General features: G+C 38.1%; 1 protein-coding gene across 5 annotated transcripts in view; it reads right to left on the bottom strand.

Moving 5' to 3' along the window:
- ATP8A1 (ATPase phospholipid transporting 8A1) overlaps window positions 1–18829 on the bottom strand; it is a 224253-nt gene that overhangs the window by 32983 nt on the left and 172441 nt on the right. For all 5 annotated transcript variants that reach the window (XM_045816092.2, XM_045816093.2, XM_045816091.2 and 2 more), the window contains 6 exons: window positions 13057–13131; window positions 12830–12952; window positions 9352–9430; window positions 3882–3943; window positions 2473–2529; window positions 1441–1548 (listed from right to left, as the gene is read on the bottom strand). In XM_045816092.2, coding sequence (XP_045672048.1) covers window positions 1441–1548; window positions 2473–2529; window positions 3882–3943; window positions 9352–9430; window positions 12830–12952; window positions 13057–13131 — 504 coding nt within the window. The remainder of the gene's footprint in view (window positions 1–1440; window positions 1549–2472; window positions 2530–3881; window positions 3944–9351; window positions 9431–12829; window positions 12953–13056; window positions 13132–18829) is intronic.

Below are 18829 nucleotides of genomic sequence, written 5' to 3'. Positions count from 1 at the left end.
GGCAAAAAGCCAATCAAACTTCACACTTGTTCTAGAAGTAGGTGGTCAAGAACTCTGTTCTTGTCATCAAAGCTGTTGGCTACAGTTGCTTAAACTATTCGAATCTCACCATCTTTTGTTTTGAAGCTAACACATTAAGAAATGAGATAAAATGAGGTCTACTGAAAATGACGTTAAGTTGAAATTAACCGCAGGGAAAAGCAGGTCCAGTCGGACAGAGCACATCAAATAGACACAAAGAACAGAATTGATTTTCCAAGTGGCATCTTCACACATACATGGTCTGTGGTTTTATTTCTTCAGGGAAAAAGGGCTCAAACCAAGGTAAGGAGGAGGTGCTTCACCCCTTTCTGTTTTCCTCAAAATACATGCTGTAAATCTTCTCGAGTTCACAGGACATGTTTCAAAAGAGGCCTTCACTTTTGGTGGAAGGAAGTACTTGCTCCTTGATATGTCTGGTTTCGCTGTAATAGTATATAATGCCTCTCTCTAATAAATTTAACCACAAAATTTTTTTTAAATGTGTCTGCATTCTGCTAATTTATAAAAAGCAGGATGCTGTCAGATAAAATTTCATGAAAATGATCTATAAACCAGACTGTCAAAAGTGAAAGGTACTCAGGCAGTACTTAGGGGCAACAAATTCATGGAAACCACTGGAAAGCTTTCCTGCGGCTGTAGGATAACGATGTTCTGTAACAGAGCTCACATTTCCTTGATTTGCAAGTTACTGTGAGGTCACAGGAAATCCTGAAATGTTTTCCACATTTTCTTTTATACATTTTATGTCAAATTTCCTGCAATTGAAATCATAAACCCTCCTACTGCTGGAATCTCTTCTGAAGGAAAGGAGATCTTGTGACACTCCTGCATGAACACCTAATAACTCAATTCCTACCAGTGTAACAAGAAACTGAAAGACAGGATTGAAAATGGACTGTGATAAGGCCGAAACGTCAGATGCCCTAACTCGTTCAAAATGAAAACCAAACCGGTATCATTTAAGATGACTCTAAAAAAATGCATTTAATCCAGTCACAGTAGATTTTCTTTAGAATAAGAGATAACAGAAGAAATGATAGACTGTCCCAAAGACATAAGCTCACCATTTTCCCAAATCTCTTCTCCAAAATGTATTTGTGGATTTATGGTCTGATTTTAAATGGTATCTTCTATATGGAGATTCTTAACCTGAGTCAAGCCCCTGACAACCATATTTTATGGTTCTAGCTATGCTTATGAAAGGATACGTCGATTTAAGTAAAATGTCCAAGTGTGAAATCTTCTCTCAAGATTTATCCCTCGCAACTGTGGAATTTAAAAATAGCTTTTAAAGGGTTGACTACTATTTTAATATAAACCCAAGCTGGACAATTACGTCTCGTTAATGAATACCAATTTTTACGATGTGTTGGCTCATGAGTTATTAGGACACATTACCTCTCCTGACATATCGGGGGCCATTGGAACGGCGGGCCACAGAGATGAGTAGATGCCAAAAAACACCACCCAGAGCGCGATGCTGCCCCAGATCGCGATGTGGCTGAACTGTGAAGGAAGGAAATGCGAGTCAAAGACGGTCAGGGAGACCGCGCGCACACGCACGTGCTAACGAAGCTTTCGCAAGTGCCCTTATTCATTTTTCACTACACCCATAAAACAGTCTCTGTAGGAATTTCTAAATAATGACGCGTGTGTGTTTTAACTGGATCTTTCATCAGCGCTGATGCTAATGTCTTCCCCAACAGCTAGGATGTTTGCGGTACTGGCATTTATAACTGCTCCCTCCTACCTTCTTGGGGGGTCTCTCTCCTCTGACTTTCCTCTTTTTTCATCTGCTACCATCTTTAACCTTTATTTCTGCTCTGCGCGCTCTCGCCGGGAGAGGCTAGACACCACTTGTGAGAACATCACCTGTACGTCGGTGACTGTCCAATCCAGGTTTCTTGGGCCCATCTTTCCCCGCGCATCAAACTTTTATTTCTTTTCATGTCCTGGGTCTCTCTACCTGGATGGGAATATGCGTCAAAACTAATGTTCTCAAATGGAACTTGTTTTATCCAGACTGGATATTTACAAATGTCCGAGGACAAATCTTTTGCTCATATGGCCGGTTTTCGTAATCGTTTTCCAATGGGCTTTCTGCGGAATGTGTCTTGTGACACACTCTACCAAAAAAAGATTCTTAGTCAAGCTTGGAAGCCTCTCTCCTTCCTGGGATATCCACAATAATATATTAAAGTCTCTGAAAATCTTGTGGTCAATAAACTTATGTGAGTTTTTGTTTTTACTGTTTCCAAACTAGACAAACTACAATTCCCAGTTCTCCCCACTCCACAGAAGACCCCTCACAATTACAACCCAGGGAACGAGGGTACAGGGATACATAAAGTTAGAATGAAGAACAGTAATGTTCGTGATAACATGTAAGTAAATGTGACATGCTGCGGTTGTGGTTAGAGACGTTCTTACCCATGTCCAATACGATGTCTCCAATCCAGCTTTCAAACACACGGTTATCACCACAAACTAAAACAGAAGGGAAAATGTTATGCTATTCCATAACTGTGTTAGTCCAAATGGTTAAAAGTGAGGTTTCTAAAGACCAGGTACTACACTGTGAATGAGACTAGGGGACTGGTCGATTATTCACAACTTGCCTTATATGTCGACCAAGCAAAGAAACAGATGAACGAGCCGGGGGGCTGTCCATGACGGCCGGGACCGGTCAGAACAGCCCATGAGCAGCATCCCACTGCCGCTGCCATCCCCGCACATCCTCCCAGTCCATCCACAAGGCTTGCATACAATTGGTGAACCGTGAATACACGTCTGCAGTAACCCGGGTTTTCAAGTTTGCTTTAATTGTATATCGTCTGTAATACTTGAAGCTCCTACTTTCCGAATTTGAAGGATAAATCCTAAAAGTAGTATAACTGGATATTTAGAAACCTAAACACTTACTCTGTAACCTGACTTACTTACCAACCCTACAGATCAGGATACAGAGAAGCCTGTTATACCGTCCATGATATACACACCCATTATCATCGTGGACCCTGCTACTGGTTCTGAAGTACGGGAACTAAGTTTAATGAACTGCCCTGAGTTTTCCAGGGGGTAGCACAAGGATTAACTGGACTTGTCCTGGAGTCAGACTATTTGTGCTCAAGGCTCCACAATTTATTCGATGTTTCGGTTAACGTCGGCTGAGAATTCAGCTCTGAAGGTTGGTAGTAAACTTGCCAGACACCAACTATGTGACCTCAATGTTAGTATCCAGGTAGTGCTTTTGACTTCTAAGGGAAAAGTGGTTTTAAAACCTTTTTTGGCCCTTTATGGGAGGAACGGGCTTGCACTCATATGTGTGTGTCCTCTGTAAGTGTTTGGAGAGTGACTTAACACAGTGGGTTCCATGCCTTGTGTGGATGGAATGTCCCCAAAGAGTGATTTCTCTCCCATGTTAGTTATCATGGGACTCTAGAATCATTACTGGTTCAACACTCAAGAACAGTACGATAATATTTGCCATAAATTCAGGAAAGCAAAAAAAAAAAAAATATTAACAAGGGCAGTAAAATAAAAATGAAGAAAAAGAGACAAGGAAGAGAAATAGGGGAAATGGAGGGGGTGCCAAGAGGAAAGAGGGAATACTGAAAATAATGGCAACCAAAGACCTATCAAGTCAGTGAGCTTAAGTGGTATATTAGTAACTTAACATAAAATAATCACTTAATAGTCTAAACATCTTACTTCATTTTTAAAGAGAAGTGCAAACAACCCTATATTCAGAAATCCCCACAGTTAAATTTGAAAATAAAATGAGCATGTATGAAAGGATTTGATTTTATATACAAATTAGGCAAATGCTCTGTACTCACCGTGTAAACAAAGTTTCCCAACAGCAGATAATCGGAGGTTTTCCCATTTCCAAATACATTACCTGCATCACAAGAACAGAGGCTTATTGGAAATGGACATCAAAGAGATCCTTTCAGAATCCTTTCAAAGATAAATCAGTTTATAATTGTTGGACAAAAGAAGGGGAACCAAGTGTTACACAATGGAATCAAACTAGGCTAATGAAAAAAAAATTGTAAGAAGTCTCACAAAGTTGCTACACACGTGGGTCACAAATTACAAACAATTTTCCAAGAGCCAACAGGAAGGAGGAAACCTGACTTGTTAACCAATTCTCAGGATCCATGAGGTGGGAAAAAAAAATCAAACTTATAGTTCAAGGAAAGCCTAATTCTATGGGCACCGAGACAGGAGAAGACATCCTGAACTTTGTTAACAATATAGATGAGGGTTTTAGGGAGCCCACTTTCTTTCCATGAAGTTGCTGGCATCAGACCAAAAGGGATTCATAAATGCAAATCACAGAAGACTAAGGAACACCAATATGGTTCTAGGCATAGGTTTGGCTGAATTTAGGGGCATATTTTAAAGTATTCTGTTATCCAGCAATGACTAACAAATGTGGCTTCTGATGAAGGGTGTGGTAGCTAACAAAAATCATGATTACTGATAAAAAAAATTAAAAATAACTGAATAATTAAATCATTGGCACAATGGAAAAATTTAAAACCCATGGCATATGCAGTACAGTATTTTACATATGCAAATATTCAACAATATTTATTCAAAATCTCGTAAGTAAGGACAAAATACGTTAGAATAAAGTATGGGATGAGACAGGCAGAGTGGCACCGGTATGAAGAGAAGGAATCCTCGGGTGAGTTTGGGAGACACAGAGCAGGCTTGGTTCTGAGACTAGTTGTGTCATGTTGGTTTATAATCAATCTCCAAGGGAACTCAGTGTGTTTACTTAAAAGAGGGAGTGAAACTACCTACACCCTGGAGGGGTTTTGATATTAAAATGAGGTTTCCTATGGAAGGCACCAAGCATAGTGCTCCAGTGCTGGGGGCCGTGGCAGATGCTCCAGGATGGGACCCCACCCCTTCTAAAGTTTTTGGTTAGAAGTGGTCAGGAAGGGCTGCTTAACAGCCCAGCAACATAGGAGACTCCTTTTCTCTGCAGTGATATGCCATGATTAAGGATATAGGATTTGATGTGCTATGTCTTTTGTTTTTAATTTAATTAATTAATTAATTTGAGAGAGAGAGTGAGAACGAGAGAGAGAGCGGGGTGGGGGGCAGAAGAGGAAGGAGAGGAAGAGGGAAAGAATCCCAAGCAGACTCAGTACGGAGCCTGACACGGGACTTGATCCCACGACCTTGACCCGAGCTGAAACCAAGAGTCAAATGTTCAACCGAGTCTCAGTTGCTCCTTGAAGTGTTATGTCTTTTGAACACACTGTTTACAAACTGCCATTAATCTGAAAATTTCCATACAACCAAATTAACATACTCAGAAATCTACGAAATACCTGAAAATATCGCATGATCACTTCCTGACTGGTTCTTTAACCAATGTATACAAGTTATCAAAAATAATCATATTGGGGTCCAAGCAAGCCTTCTGGTCATGACTGGTTCATCATGAAGAAGCCGAAGAGTCATTTCAAGATCACATTGAGAATGAAAGTAAAAAGCCTATTGTGGGGTCTGTCAGATTCAGCATATGGACAATTCAGATAAACCATTCATTCTCATGCTTTCTGGTCTCTAGACTCCTTTACACTTAGAAATTATTGAGGACCCCAAAAAGCTTTTGTTTATGTGGTTTCTATCTATCGATATTTACCAAGCTAGAAATTAAGGCAGACTATTAAAAAATATGTATTGATTTATCTAATGATAATAGTAATAAACCTCAAACATAATATAAGCAGATTTTATAAACAATATTTCCCCAAACAAAAAAGGTTAGTGAGAAAATTAGCCTTGTTTTATATATATATATTTTTTAAAGATTTTATTTATTTATTCGACAGAGAGAGAGACAGCCAGCAAGAGAGGGAACACAAGCAGGGGGAGTGGGAGAGGAAGAAGCAGGCTCATAGTGGAGGAGCCTGATGTGGGGCTCGATCCCATAACGCCGGGATCACGCCCTGAGCCGAAGAAAGACGCTTAACCGCTGTGCCATCCAGGCGCTCCTGTTTTATATTTTTATAATCTCTTTAATGTCTTGCTCAAGAGAAGGCAGCTGGATTCTCATATTCTGGTTGAAATATATGAGGGAAATTCAACTTCACGGAGAGACGGAGTTATAAGAGGAGTGTTTTAATAATCTTTTCTCCTGAGTGTGGATATTCTTTGATACTACATCAAAACTCGACAAGTACTTTCTTAGAGGTTATAGTGTGGAACCTGAAACTGTATCGCTGAACTTTTGGTACTCTATGACATCAAAGTCAATGGCTCCCCTTGACACTTTGGGTGGATCTTCAACTCATGCAGAATTCTGTAAGCTCATGAAAGTAGCTGGTGCAGCTCACAACTCAAATGGTCCACGGGGCATCCTGCCCAGTACGACTCTCACTGGCGTGCGGAAGGGCTTTCTGCTCATTTCCCATTTTGTCACACAGAATATTAATGAGATGTGCACCAGGTTTCAAGATGTAATAAAAGTCTTAGTTTTACAGCTTCTTCGAGGGCATTCTTAAGTGAGACTGGCTTTTGTTGCTGTTTTAACGTGGGTACATGGCAAGGAAGAATATAATGCTCACTAGGACAGTGGTATCACTACTTGTGCTAAGGTTACCAGCAGTTTTACCCACCCTTGCTTTTGTATCAGCTGTGAAAAAGAAAAATAATGCCTGGATAGTACTAAACAAATTTTGAAATTTTGACTTCAGGTGCCCCAAAAAGGTCATCATGGGTATTTATAAAGGTGTCTACAGGCTGTACTTTGAGAACTGCTGAAGCGAGTGAATTAATGCATATTTAGCTGCATTTTATATACGCTTACATTTCTTGTGTACCCCATCCTTTCAAAAGTAAAAAAAAAAACCCCAAACCTCTCCTTATTGAAAAATTAAGAACAAGGCTAAAAACCCAACAAACCCCTCTACATTCGAATGTTAAAACATAATTGATGCCATATGCCATTCACGTCTTAAGAAGAGAAAGCACGTGTGTTCGGGACTCAGCTGGATTTGGGTTCTACAGGCGGCACCTTTCACGAACTGCTTCTGCTGAAGGCGGCGGGCTTGGGCAGCTTCCCAGACAAATGCAAAGAGAGCCCTAGGATCTGCTCCCCAGGAGCTGGAGTTACTTGAGAATTCCTTTCAAACCCTGTCACTGTGAAGGCATTTTACATGCTATTTGGCTTGAGATACTTTTGATATTAAATTTCCTTTTTCTATTTTAGAATGTTGAAACAGCAAGAGATGGACATGCCTAGCCTTTCATACCTATATTGATTTTGCAATTTGAAAATAAACTTTACCTAGAGAAAGTATCTAAGGTCCTATATTATACCCTAGATTTCAATATCCCATGGCTTGAAAGAGTGGAAACCATCTAAGTGTCCATTAACAGATGAGGGGATAAACATGATGTGGTAAATCCATACAATGGATTATCATTCATCCATAAGGAGTGAAGCACGGAGTCATGCTGCAACATGGACGAACCAAGGCCACATATTCCATGATTCCATTCTTACGATGAAATGTCCGGAACAGGCAAATCCACAAACAACAATTAGTGGTTGCCAGGGACGGGGGGTGAGGAGCAATGGCGCGTAACTGCTAATGCATGTGGGGTTTCTTTATGCGGTGATGGAAACGTTCTGGCACTGGATTGTGGTGAATTTGTACAATTCTCCGAATATACTAAAAAAACGCAACTGAATTGTACAATTTAAAAGGGTGAATTTTATGGCATGTGAGTTACATCTCAAAAAAAAAAAAAAATCCATTGTTGTTCTCCTGGCCTGCTAGAGTCAATAGGCTGTATTTTTTAATTGGATTTTCTTACCACTCATTTCCATGGCTTAGAACAGGAGATGTATGTAGTGTACCGGCATAGAAATTAATAAAGAAATGAGATGAAAATCTCATTAGGACACGAAGGGCCCTCCCTCCCTGTAACACTCAGCCCAAGCAGGCCCCGCGCTCCCATGAGCTCACTGACAGGTTCCCGAGTGCTGAAGACTAGCTAGGCACTGTTCTAAGCCCTGCAAACACAACAGTGAACTACACTGACCATTCTCCGCTCTTAGGGAGCTTTGATTCTAGCAGGGGAAAGAGACAATAAAAAATGAGCAAATGCATCACACCCTGATAGGCGAAGATACCCTAGAGAAGATGAAGGATAATGAGGGAAGCAATGGGAGCAGAGGAGACAGTGTTGGTGGCTCTCTAGCAGCACCAGCCTGAGGGAGTGAGGGGGAGAGCCAGCTGGACTCTCTGGAGGAGGAGGAAGGAAGAAATGTAGGCAAGTAGCAGGCTGGAGCATGGTGATGGCGGGGGGTGGGGGGTGGGGGGTGGGGGTGGGGGGGTGGGGCTGGCAGTGGGACAGGACTATGCCAGTGGAGGGATTAACTACGGTGAGGGCTGTGCATTTCGCTCTAAACTTGACAGACAGAGCACCTGCTCTGATTCACATTCTACAAGGATCACCTTGCCTATGGGGAACAGACTGTAGGTGGGCAAGAAGGGATGGACAGCACGCTCTTCTGTGGGCAATCGTTCACTCATAGCCAGCGATGTAACTGTGCTTCTAAAGGACAGACAGACCCTCCGGTGGAGTGTCATGTTTTTAATTCCTGTAGTTTGGGAGCAGAGGCATGGAGCAGCCGGCTGCCTTCCTCGGGATCTCAGGGTAAGGTCTGCGCCGGGGGACACAGCATCCCAGGAAACCTCTGTTGTCGACTGGCTACTTCATCATTTTTACGGGCATAGGAAATTCACCATGCTCCCTTCTCTCAAAACTGACAGAATAAAATCACTCCCTCAAAACAAGCAGAGGAAAAGCTTCCACTCCAAGATGAATATAAGAACATATTAAAAAATCTCATTCAAAACATCAGCTCACATATACTTGAAAACACTAGCATTTCTGATTGGGTTCAGTATAAAGAGCTTGGTGCAAGCCTCGTAGGTATAATAAATGGACTACATAAAATATTAGCACTATTGTCTTCAAACTATACATCAACAGAGGGGAAAAAAAAAAGAGCCCTAAAATTTAACTCTCTGCAAGTTTGGAAAACATGAGAAGTAGAGAAGAAAGGCTTTGCATATATTAAATCACTTTGCTCCCGAAGGAATAATAAAAATCTTTAAAAAGTGTGTACAGCTTTTGGATGCATGTATTTTAGGTTAAGGAAAACAGCATAAAATGAAACTGCTATAATTTTTAACCTATATTGACAATGAGTTATTTTTCTAAAAACGTAAAAAGTCATCTCTTAGCATTCATATCCTTTCTACTTACCATACTGAAGGGCTTTTAGTGGAAACCAAAACAGAATAACTGAGTGGAAGAGGCCATTTAAACAATGAACCCAGAAAACCTGAGGGAAAACAAAAATCCATGAGAACCATTTGCGATAAACTAGCTCCGTGAACTCTGACCTTTCTTTTTATCTGTGAGCTAGATTCACAAAACGTGTTTCTGTCGGGCCACCACTGTGAATTAATAGAACTGACAGACACTTTCTGCCTCTTAGACCTTCATGGGTCATTTATTTATTTTTATGTTTCTCAAAATGTTTTTTCAGCTTCACTGAAATTTTTTCTGCTTTTTAAAAAGTATTAAAAGTTTAAATTTCTCCCTGAAAAAAAAATAATATTTAAAAGAAATGTAGATCCTGCAATTCTTTAGGTGGGACTATTTTCATAATTCTCGAGGAAGAATAGACTTTTGAAAAGACTGTGATTTGGTGAAATCCCTACTTTCTCTTTCCCATGTGCAGTAAAAGTATATACTTTTCGACGGTAAGAATATAATGCATTCTCTCTCCCTCACCGCACTTCTCTCCACACACACACTACATACCAAAAATAACAGGTATACCATTTAAGTCCTATAATTCCTTAAAGCGCTGTCACTATTACTGAATTTATAAAAGGCTTCCACAATTTGTAACCTGTCAACATCAAACTTCCTACAATTTATAACATCATTGAATAGTTATTACTTTTCTATATCTATTGTATTTTAAGAGCAAGGGAGCGTGTATTACTGGTACTTTCTTTGTAGAAGGGATGTGAAAGATTAAGTTATAGAAAACCTGTTTAGAATTCTTATGGCCCTTTGAAGAGTTGCAGTTTTGTCATTTAAAAGTGCTTCTTGCAAGCAAAACTTTTGCTAAATAAAATTGGCATGTATTAATAGTTTTAAGCTGTTCAAACAACAGAAATTAAGTTGCCTGCCTCCCAAAATTTTCCACCGTGATCTCAATCTCCTTTGTTAGTTCACCCAGCCACACTGGATTGTATGATCCAATTTACGCTCCAATACGTTACACATTTGAACTTGTGTTACTCATTAACCTTTGTCTCTTCTCCTCACTATGTCATTACCACAAGTTTTTATTTGACAGAAAGCACAGGTGGGTGCAAGAAAAATTAGTTCTACTTTTCCATTTTCCTGACCGATACTTATTGTCACATGCTAATCCTTTAACCCCTGTCACGACCTCAGAACCTCTGACCCTTTTTACCATAACAAACGTAATCATCATCATTCAGAGCAACAATGCTTCTACACTGGGGACCCACAGCAACTGCTGTGTATACAACTATGCATTTTGTTGCCATTTGTCCCTGAATTTTAAAACACTTAGAAGGGATTTAATCCCAGGTTTTTCACCGAAATCATTAGAAAATCCACATACGCTATAAAAAAAATGGTTGGCAACTTATGTATAAATATTCAAAGGATAGAGAAGTTGCATAATCCATTTGGGTTGATCTGATGACTTTTCAAAATGCATGGGCTCTGCAGATAATGAAATACTTTGTAAACAACAAAAGAACAACAAAGGACACAAGGAACGATGCTTCCACATTAAAACTACAGACTGCCTTTTCCTTGGCCCCAAGACTGTCCAAGTTGCTATGTGCAAAGGGTATGAAAAGATGTGACTTTCCAGGAATGGCTTAGGATAATCCTGTGAGGATCAATTCATGTTTATAAGCAAGAGTACCATGGCCAAGTTTGTGGCTGGGAAGTTAATTCTTGAGAAAGCATCGTGGAGCCTGAGCTATGGTAGACCGGATATTGTGGCTGCGGTTGATACAACTGTCCAGGTCCGTGAGAATTACTGTTAGTATGCCAGCAGGCCCGGAACTTTCTCAGCTCTCAAATCACCTTTTCAGGAAAACAAGAGTTCATAGTCCATTGTATCTGCCCTGATTGTGTCTTACCATCACTTGAAAATACCCACCACAGATAACAAAAGACATTACAGCAAGGTGGTGCAATTTAATACAAACTGGACATTATAAATAAATTTCAAAAAAATCCCAAAACGAAACATTAAAAAATAAAAGCACAGATATTGTATTTTGTAACTACTAATCGTTTTAAGAGACCATTAAAAATACTTCTCAGAACCAATGGTCTAAGACACTTCTCAGCTTTTTTTTTTTTTTTTTAAAATTAACCAAGTTCAGTTATTTAAAATAATGCCAACAAGTTGTGTGTGCACACCTGGACACGCACGCACGGTGAGTTCAGGAAGACCTCGTCTCAAAAGACAAGTAACATCCTGGCTATTAACTTGGCACTGTCATTTACAGCTTCAAGGAGCTGAAGCACCTGTTTGCTTTATTCTCTTGGTAAACTGAGAATAAACATCATCTGAGAGCTTTGCAAATGAAGAAACATCAAGAATAGTAAGGAGGGCACGTATTGCATGGTGCACTGGGTGTTATATGCAACTAATGAATCATCGAACTTTATATCGGAAACCGGGGATGTACTGTATGGTGACTAACACAATATAATAAAAATCATTTAAAAATAAAAAAAAAAAAAGAAATATCCTACATTAACTGTCCTAAATTTGAAGCACTAATTACATCTGATTATTAGTAACACACTAATAAACATGCATTATATTAGATGGGAAAAGTTCTGTGAAGGTGTATTTTATTTGTTGCTTTTATTATAGCTTCAAAGATGGCATCTGCCTTGACTGTTACAAAATTAAACATTTTTTTCTTTCCGAACAGAACCTTCAATTACTAACAAATGCCAGTGAAAAGACTTTGGAATCTAAATTTGGAGGAAAATTAACTATGCAGAAAATGAAATGTTTTCGTTGTTGGGACAAATAAATACCATGGACCCCAAGGGATGACAAATAGTCCACAGGGTGTTATGTAGGATATAAACTCAGAACGTGATTTTTAGATAAAATGTTAGATATTTTATCTTGTATTTAAATTTTTATGGCTTGGAAATACTGAGTATCATGACTAAATGAGTTACTGACCAGAGACTACAATGCAATCTAATATTCTAATGAGGTCAAAGTGATTTCGCAAAACAGAAAATTAATAAAGAATGATATATCCTCCCCACTCCCCCACCACTTTACACATGGAAAGACAGACCCTGTTGGTCCTGGATGACCGACCCCTGCGAGGAGTGAGACTTTCCCCACAACACCGCAAAAGACAGAAAGTCTGAGGGCCAAAAGGACGCTCATGTCTGTCTTTCAGACCCAATTTACTGCTGCCTGGCAAACCCTAGTGAACTGTGGTTATGCGTTAATTTTATAAGAAAACAAACAAATAAAAATCCTTCTGAGTCCATATCAGAACCTTCGGCAAATACGACCTGTCACAGTCAGAACTCTGGAGTTTGCTTCCGTGGCTTTGGAAGACCACATGTCCCAGGGAATTAAAACAGAAGTGAGTCCCACTGCCTACCCCAAACGTGCCGGGCCAGCGCGTCCTACCTTGGTGTTGAAGTCCAGGGCATTCTGAGACGTTTTGTATAATTCAGGATACTTCAACATATTCTCTTTTCTGCATGATCTCTCAAATATTCCGAGAGTTAAGGGAGGCATTGCTGTAAACATCTAAAGGACACACACTGGTCACTACTCCAAGCAGCTTAATTCAGGGCGAACCTTTATCTTAAAGTATTCAATAAAACAGGAATAATCAAATGTCTGAAACTTACCACATTATAAAGACCTATACACCATCTCTCAAAGAGGATCTGTCCAGAAAAGCCATTAACAAAGGCAAACCAGATCTAGGAAGAAAATGCCAAACGCCCAAAATTAGAACACAAAAAACGTAAATGCATTGCTTAGCATCCAGAAACTCAACCGCTGCATAATAGCAGTATTAACATAGGATTTTCACAACTTTCTTGAAAATGGCATTTCTCTCTTTGGCTTTCTAATCTGAAGGGATGCTTCAGAAGGTATTTGTTACTTAAGTCAGAATTGGTTTCAGTTGTTGAGTCAAAAAAGAATCATATTAATAGGCAATCATACATTTAAAAAATTATATACAACCTTATTTTTTAAAAGGCAATTTAGGTAATATATTTTATGTCATTAAATATTCAGAGCTTTAATTCTTTTTTAAAATATTTATCTCTTAGTAATTAAAGAGATAAATATCTCTTGGTAATAAAGGAGACAAATTGTTGTTTTGATTATATAAAATAACACGTTTGTTTAGAAAATGAAATGATTTCCTCTAATTATATAATCACAGTTTTCTTCTGTGTTGGCTGCATTCATCTAGGTCTTTTATATACATTCACAAATTTACCTTACTGGAAACCTACTGTGTATAGTGTCATGTCCTGCTCCTTTTCCTCTTAACATTATACAATAGATATTTTCTTAAGTTGTTACATATCCTTTAAAACGAAATTAGTACATCCTCTACAGTGTGACTGTAACTATTTTGGGATATTTAGTTTGCTTCCAGTTTTTTCCATTATACATAATTCTGAACTAGATATTCTTTTTTTTTTTTTTTAAAGATTTTATTTATTTATTCGACAGAGATAGAGACAGCCAGCGAGAGAGGGAACACAAGCAGGGGGAGTGGGAGAGGAAGAAGAAGGCTGATAGCGGAGGAGCCTGATGTGGGGCTCGATCCCATAATGCCAGGATCACGCCCTGAGCCGAAGGCAGACGCTTAACCGCTGTGCCACCCAGGCGCCCCTGAACCAGATATTCTTGTACAGAAATCCTATACATCTCTATTTTCTAAGGATGGATTTTTTTTTGTAAATAAAAGCTTTATTAAGGTATAATTGATATGCAAAAGACTGCACACAGTTAATGTATACAATTTGGTAAGTTTGGACATATGTGTTCACTGGTGAAACTGTCATCATAATGAAGGTAAGATACACATCCTGTCACCTCCAAAAATTTTCTTGTACCCCCTCCTCTTTTGAAGGATAAATGCTTAGAAGCAGAATTAATGGGTTAAAGTTTATAAACTTTTAAAATATTTCTTGATAATTGTAGCCATCAGAAAGATAATTGTAGCCATATATAAATTTGAATTTATGTATTAAAAATACTTGGTCACTTGAATTTGTGCTTTAAGCATAAATCTTCAAGTAATAAAGCATAATGTTCTTCTATATTTTACAATTCTCTTAAATAAAACAGCAGCCTTAACTTTGGATACACAATGAAAGGCAAAAAAAAAAAAACCCTTTCTCTAAGATGTTTAAGACAAACAGAAAATTAAAGCGAATATTAGTAAGTCAATAATCCATAGATTACTTTTAGGAAAGCAGACCTAAAATGTAATTAAAAATCAAGTTGATCTGGAAGAGTAAAAAGTCTAGCCCAGCAACGAGATTATATAAACACATACACAAAACCAAAGCATAACAACAACAACAAAACCTGTTGGAGGAAAGAAGTCTTGATGTGCCAGTCAAGTGAATTTTTGAATTAGAGTTGCAGGGACTTTGCTACACTTCACGTTTCATTTAACCTCATTATGGAAGCATGAATTGCTACAAATTCACCATTTATCAATATGTACCCAGGCTGGCCTCCCTATGAACAGCTTCTCTACCCACATTGATCCTTTTCCTTTTTATAGTGGAAAGGAATGATTGAGCATATATAAAAACGAATGTCTGCTTCATGAGATGGAAAAGAAAACAAAGGAGCAATAGCACATGAAAAATAAGTCCAAGTTGTGTTAGGGTTGTAACACACATTACCAACAACAATAACAGAAGCATAGGAATCCGAGTCAAATCTGAAATTCTTGCTTGCTTTGCTACATCTATTTACAGAAAAAAATTGAACATTTGCCCTAGACTAGGAGCCTGATCATTCATTAGTGCATGCTTTAAAAGAACTCCGCATGTTTATATGAAATTAAGTTTATTCCTTAGGGTGGTGCAGCTGACTTTACTTTTTTTTTTTTTTTTTTTAAGCATAAGTAGACACAAGGTGACAAGATGGGCTTTAATGCTCTCTATTGTGTTTTCACATTTGGCCTTTTTCAGATGTGGATTATGTAAACACGTATTTGTGATACTCTGGGTGATGGTAATGTCCCCCCCACTGGGGACAGTGATTTATTGCAGCAATACACACTAAGAACCTCTTTGAGATATGTTAGAGTATGATGGAAATATGTGGAATTTTTAAACAAAAAGTTTCAAATTATGGCCTCACTAATCTATGAAGATGTGGTTCAATCATTGTTGGTCTGAAAAAAAGATGCATACCAAATTATCTAATGGATATGACTTGGTTCAAAAGGTTATAGTCATAAATGTATCTGCAATCATCAATGCTATATACAATGAGAAAATTATGTTAAATTTGCGTATGAGCAAATATTTGTAAATGTGAATGGTCTCTTAGCTTTGTATGTAACATTTGGTGCAGATTCGGATGCCAATATGAGCATGAAATGTAAGAACCTCCCTCAAATCAAGTAATATTTACAGAAAGCTTAACATTCAAAATAGTTTGCAAATAAATATGTCTGCATTCAAAGTTTATTTAAAAATCCCTAATTTAACTGCTTTATGAAAGAAATGCAGAAATTTTTAAGTGGAAAGCTATCAATACATTTTTACCTTTTTACTTCTATTGAAAGGTATGTGAACATGTTTTTACAAATTATCTTCCTGCTTTAAAAAATTCTCATTCTAATTTCTTTCTTTAAAAAAGGAGACATGACTAGAATCTGAACAGAATCCTACACCTTTATACAAATATTTCGGCATTCAAGTTCACATTTTTTAGAGGAGAAAGAAAAGGTCTTTGATAGTGAAGAAGTCTACGGAAAGGCTGATTTCAAGCTAGTCTGATTTGTAGTTAAAAGATATATTAGAAACATACCCCGTACTAAATAAAACAACACCTAAATGACTGTAAACACATAAAAGCCCTTCTTTGACTCCGCCAGAACCATGGATTCAGAAAGAAAATACCAGTCTTTCTGGGGAGGTATGGAGATTATTTAAATTCACATGAAATCTATATCCCAGCACAATGTGCTTGGAAAGTATCACCTCATTGACTTCAATCAAAGCTTCTGGAACTTAGAAACACTACACTGTTTTGGGATCTTATCAGAAAACCTGGATGCGACCAATCATTTGAAAGAAAAGGTCCTATTTTGCTAGGAGGGAGTCAGATGTTTCAGAGGGGAAAAAACATCCCTTTAGAAAGAGCCAGTGATTTCAATGACCACCTTGGGCTACTGCTGGCGGCCCCCACAGTAAATATTTTATCCTGCACCTGCCATGTCTGTCTTTCTTTGTTTGGCTGTAATTTATGGCAATGGAGGAGCAAGATAGTGACGTTCCTAGCGCTATAGCAATGGGAAAGGCACTTGTTGCCAGTAATCTATGAAACCCATAGCGTTCCAGGCCATTCCTTTATTAGCAAAGAAACTTCAGACCTGCCTCTCCCAGTATTATTTTCTGAGTTCCACGTCCCAGCAGAGGCGTGGTAGTTAAAGCTTCCCAGACATTTTCCTCATGGAGCATTTCTGCATATTAAACAGCAGCTTACAAACAGTCAATGAGTCCTCTGCTCCCACGCCTGATCGGCACAAAAACTGAAAGGAGAGATTCGAGACTGGCAGTTGTCCTCACTAGAGACACCCAGCGATGTGTTCTCTGTCTATTCACTCACAGGAGTGACGTGAGCCATTAACATCTGCAGAACTTGTTTTAGCTGGCAAACGCTGGGTATCTGGGAATTGATTTAAAAGGTCAATTCCTTTCCAAGACAGTTGAATTATATTCAAAATATATTTCTATAAAGTGCTAAAAGAAAAATACCTTAAAAATGAGATTTCCCATAGAGTTTAGGACTTACTTCCTTTTCAACGTGTAAAGAATTTGATCAGTGCTAAATATCTCATGAAGAGGCTTTAAATTCAAAGCCAAGTGAAATTTAGGGCTAATCTACCACAAATCGCATAACTCTGGATCTGAAACAGAGCGTGCAGTTTTAGTCTTTCATGTGAGTTTAATATATTTTATTTCCCCCACTAGTACATAAGTTTTGCCCACTTTATTGTTGATTGTCAAATAATCTAGATTTTTTAAAAGCAACAAGTTACGTACTCATTTCATTTTATAAAATTAAATTTTTGTAAGCTGATTTATTGCTGCCAGTGGCTTTAAACTCCCGTATCTTCAAAACTACTTGTAAATAACTGTATAAACCGATATTTTTTTGAATATCAATGTTTAGGACGAGAAGAAAATACAAATAAGAAAAATTAGAACTATAGAGGGGATTGGGAATAAAAAATTATCATTTTAGAAAAGAATCACAAATTTACACATACAACAAAGAATATATCTGTTTTTGACATTTTAAGCTATTTTAAAAGGGCATTTTGCTTCAAAACAAAGACTATTCCAGATAAAATTCATCAGTAATGAACAATAAGCTCATAGATTATCCTGTTTATGTTTCCAAGGACTTGATTATTTTACCTAATGGGTTGTAACCTAATTATAGAATTTTCGTGACCAATAAATGAAAACTGCCTACATACTTCGAAACTAAGTTTCATTTTCCTAGCTTGTCTCATAAGAACTATGCTCAGTCAACATTTTAATAAGGAGATAAGCATTCTGACAGAGGCATTAAGAACGGCTGAACAAAACAGCGGCTCCCAACTAACGATCAGTAGGGTAAATGTGAAATCCACTGACTTTTTTCTTTGTTATAGTGTTACTTTTTTCTGGTGTAAAGTATGAGATATTATTTCCATACGGCAAGTGGTTAGGTTGCGTCTCTTCTGACAGACGTATAGAAACAGCAGATTAGAGGGCAAACTGGCTTACACGGACATGTGTGAGGGAGCCCTGGACAGATTTATGAGGGTGTGGGCAAGTCCTCAGACGGGAGTGGAAGACGGAGGGTTTTCTTAACAAGCTATGGGGCCCTTATCACCGTGCTGTGTGGAGGAGCAAGGGGAGCAAGAAACTGATGACACCTACTAGAGTTTAAGTATTACGAATACAGCTTCTGATGATAAAATGGCTATATATTAAAAAAAAAAAAAAGGTAAATAACTTCTCTATCATGTCCTGGTTAATCATTTAGTTCAATTTATCCACAAGTGCTGTGCTCTCCAGTATGGTAAATATGGGCCACATATGGCTCTTGAACACTTGAAATGTGACTAGTCCAAATGGAGATGTGCTGTTAGTATAACATATACACCAGATTTTAACACTTAGTATGAAGAATGTGAAATATTGCATTAATAATTTTTTAATAGTGATTACATGTCAAAATGATAATTTTGAATATACTAAGATAAAGAAAATGTCATTTTAAAATTAACCTGGGCTTTAATTTTTACTTGTTGTTAATGTGGTTCCCAGAAAATTTTAAATTACACATATGGCTTACGTTGTATTCTATTGGCAAGCTCCTGGAGAACAGAAACGAGGCTTGATTTACTTTGTC

This window comes from Ursus americanus, chromosome 8, assembly GCF_024610735.1.
Source record: "Ursus americanus isolate L20-20 chromosome 8, mUrsAme1.1.p, whole genome shotgun sequence".
In the NCBI taxonomy this organism is placed as follows: Eukaryota; Metazoa; Chordata; class Mammalia; order Carnivora; family Ursidae; genus Ursus; species Ursus americanus.
The sequence above is the reverse complement of the archived record's forward strand: the minus strand, read 5'-3'. Positions and strand labels throughout refer to the sequence as shown.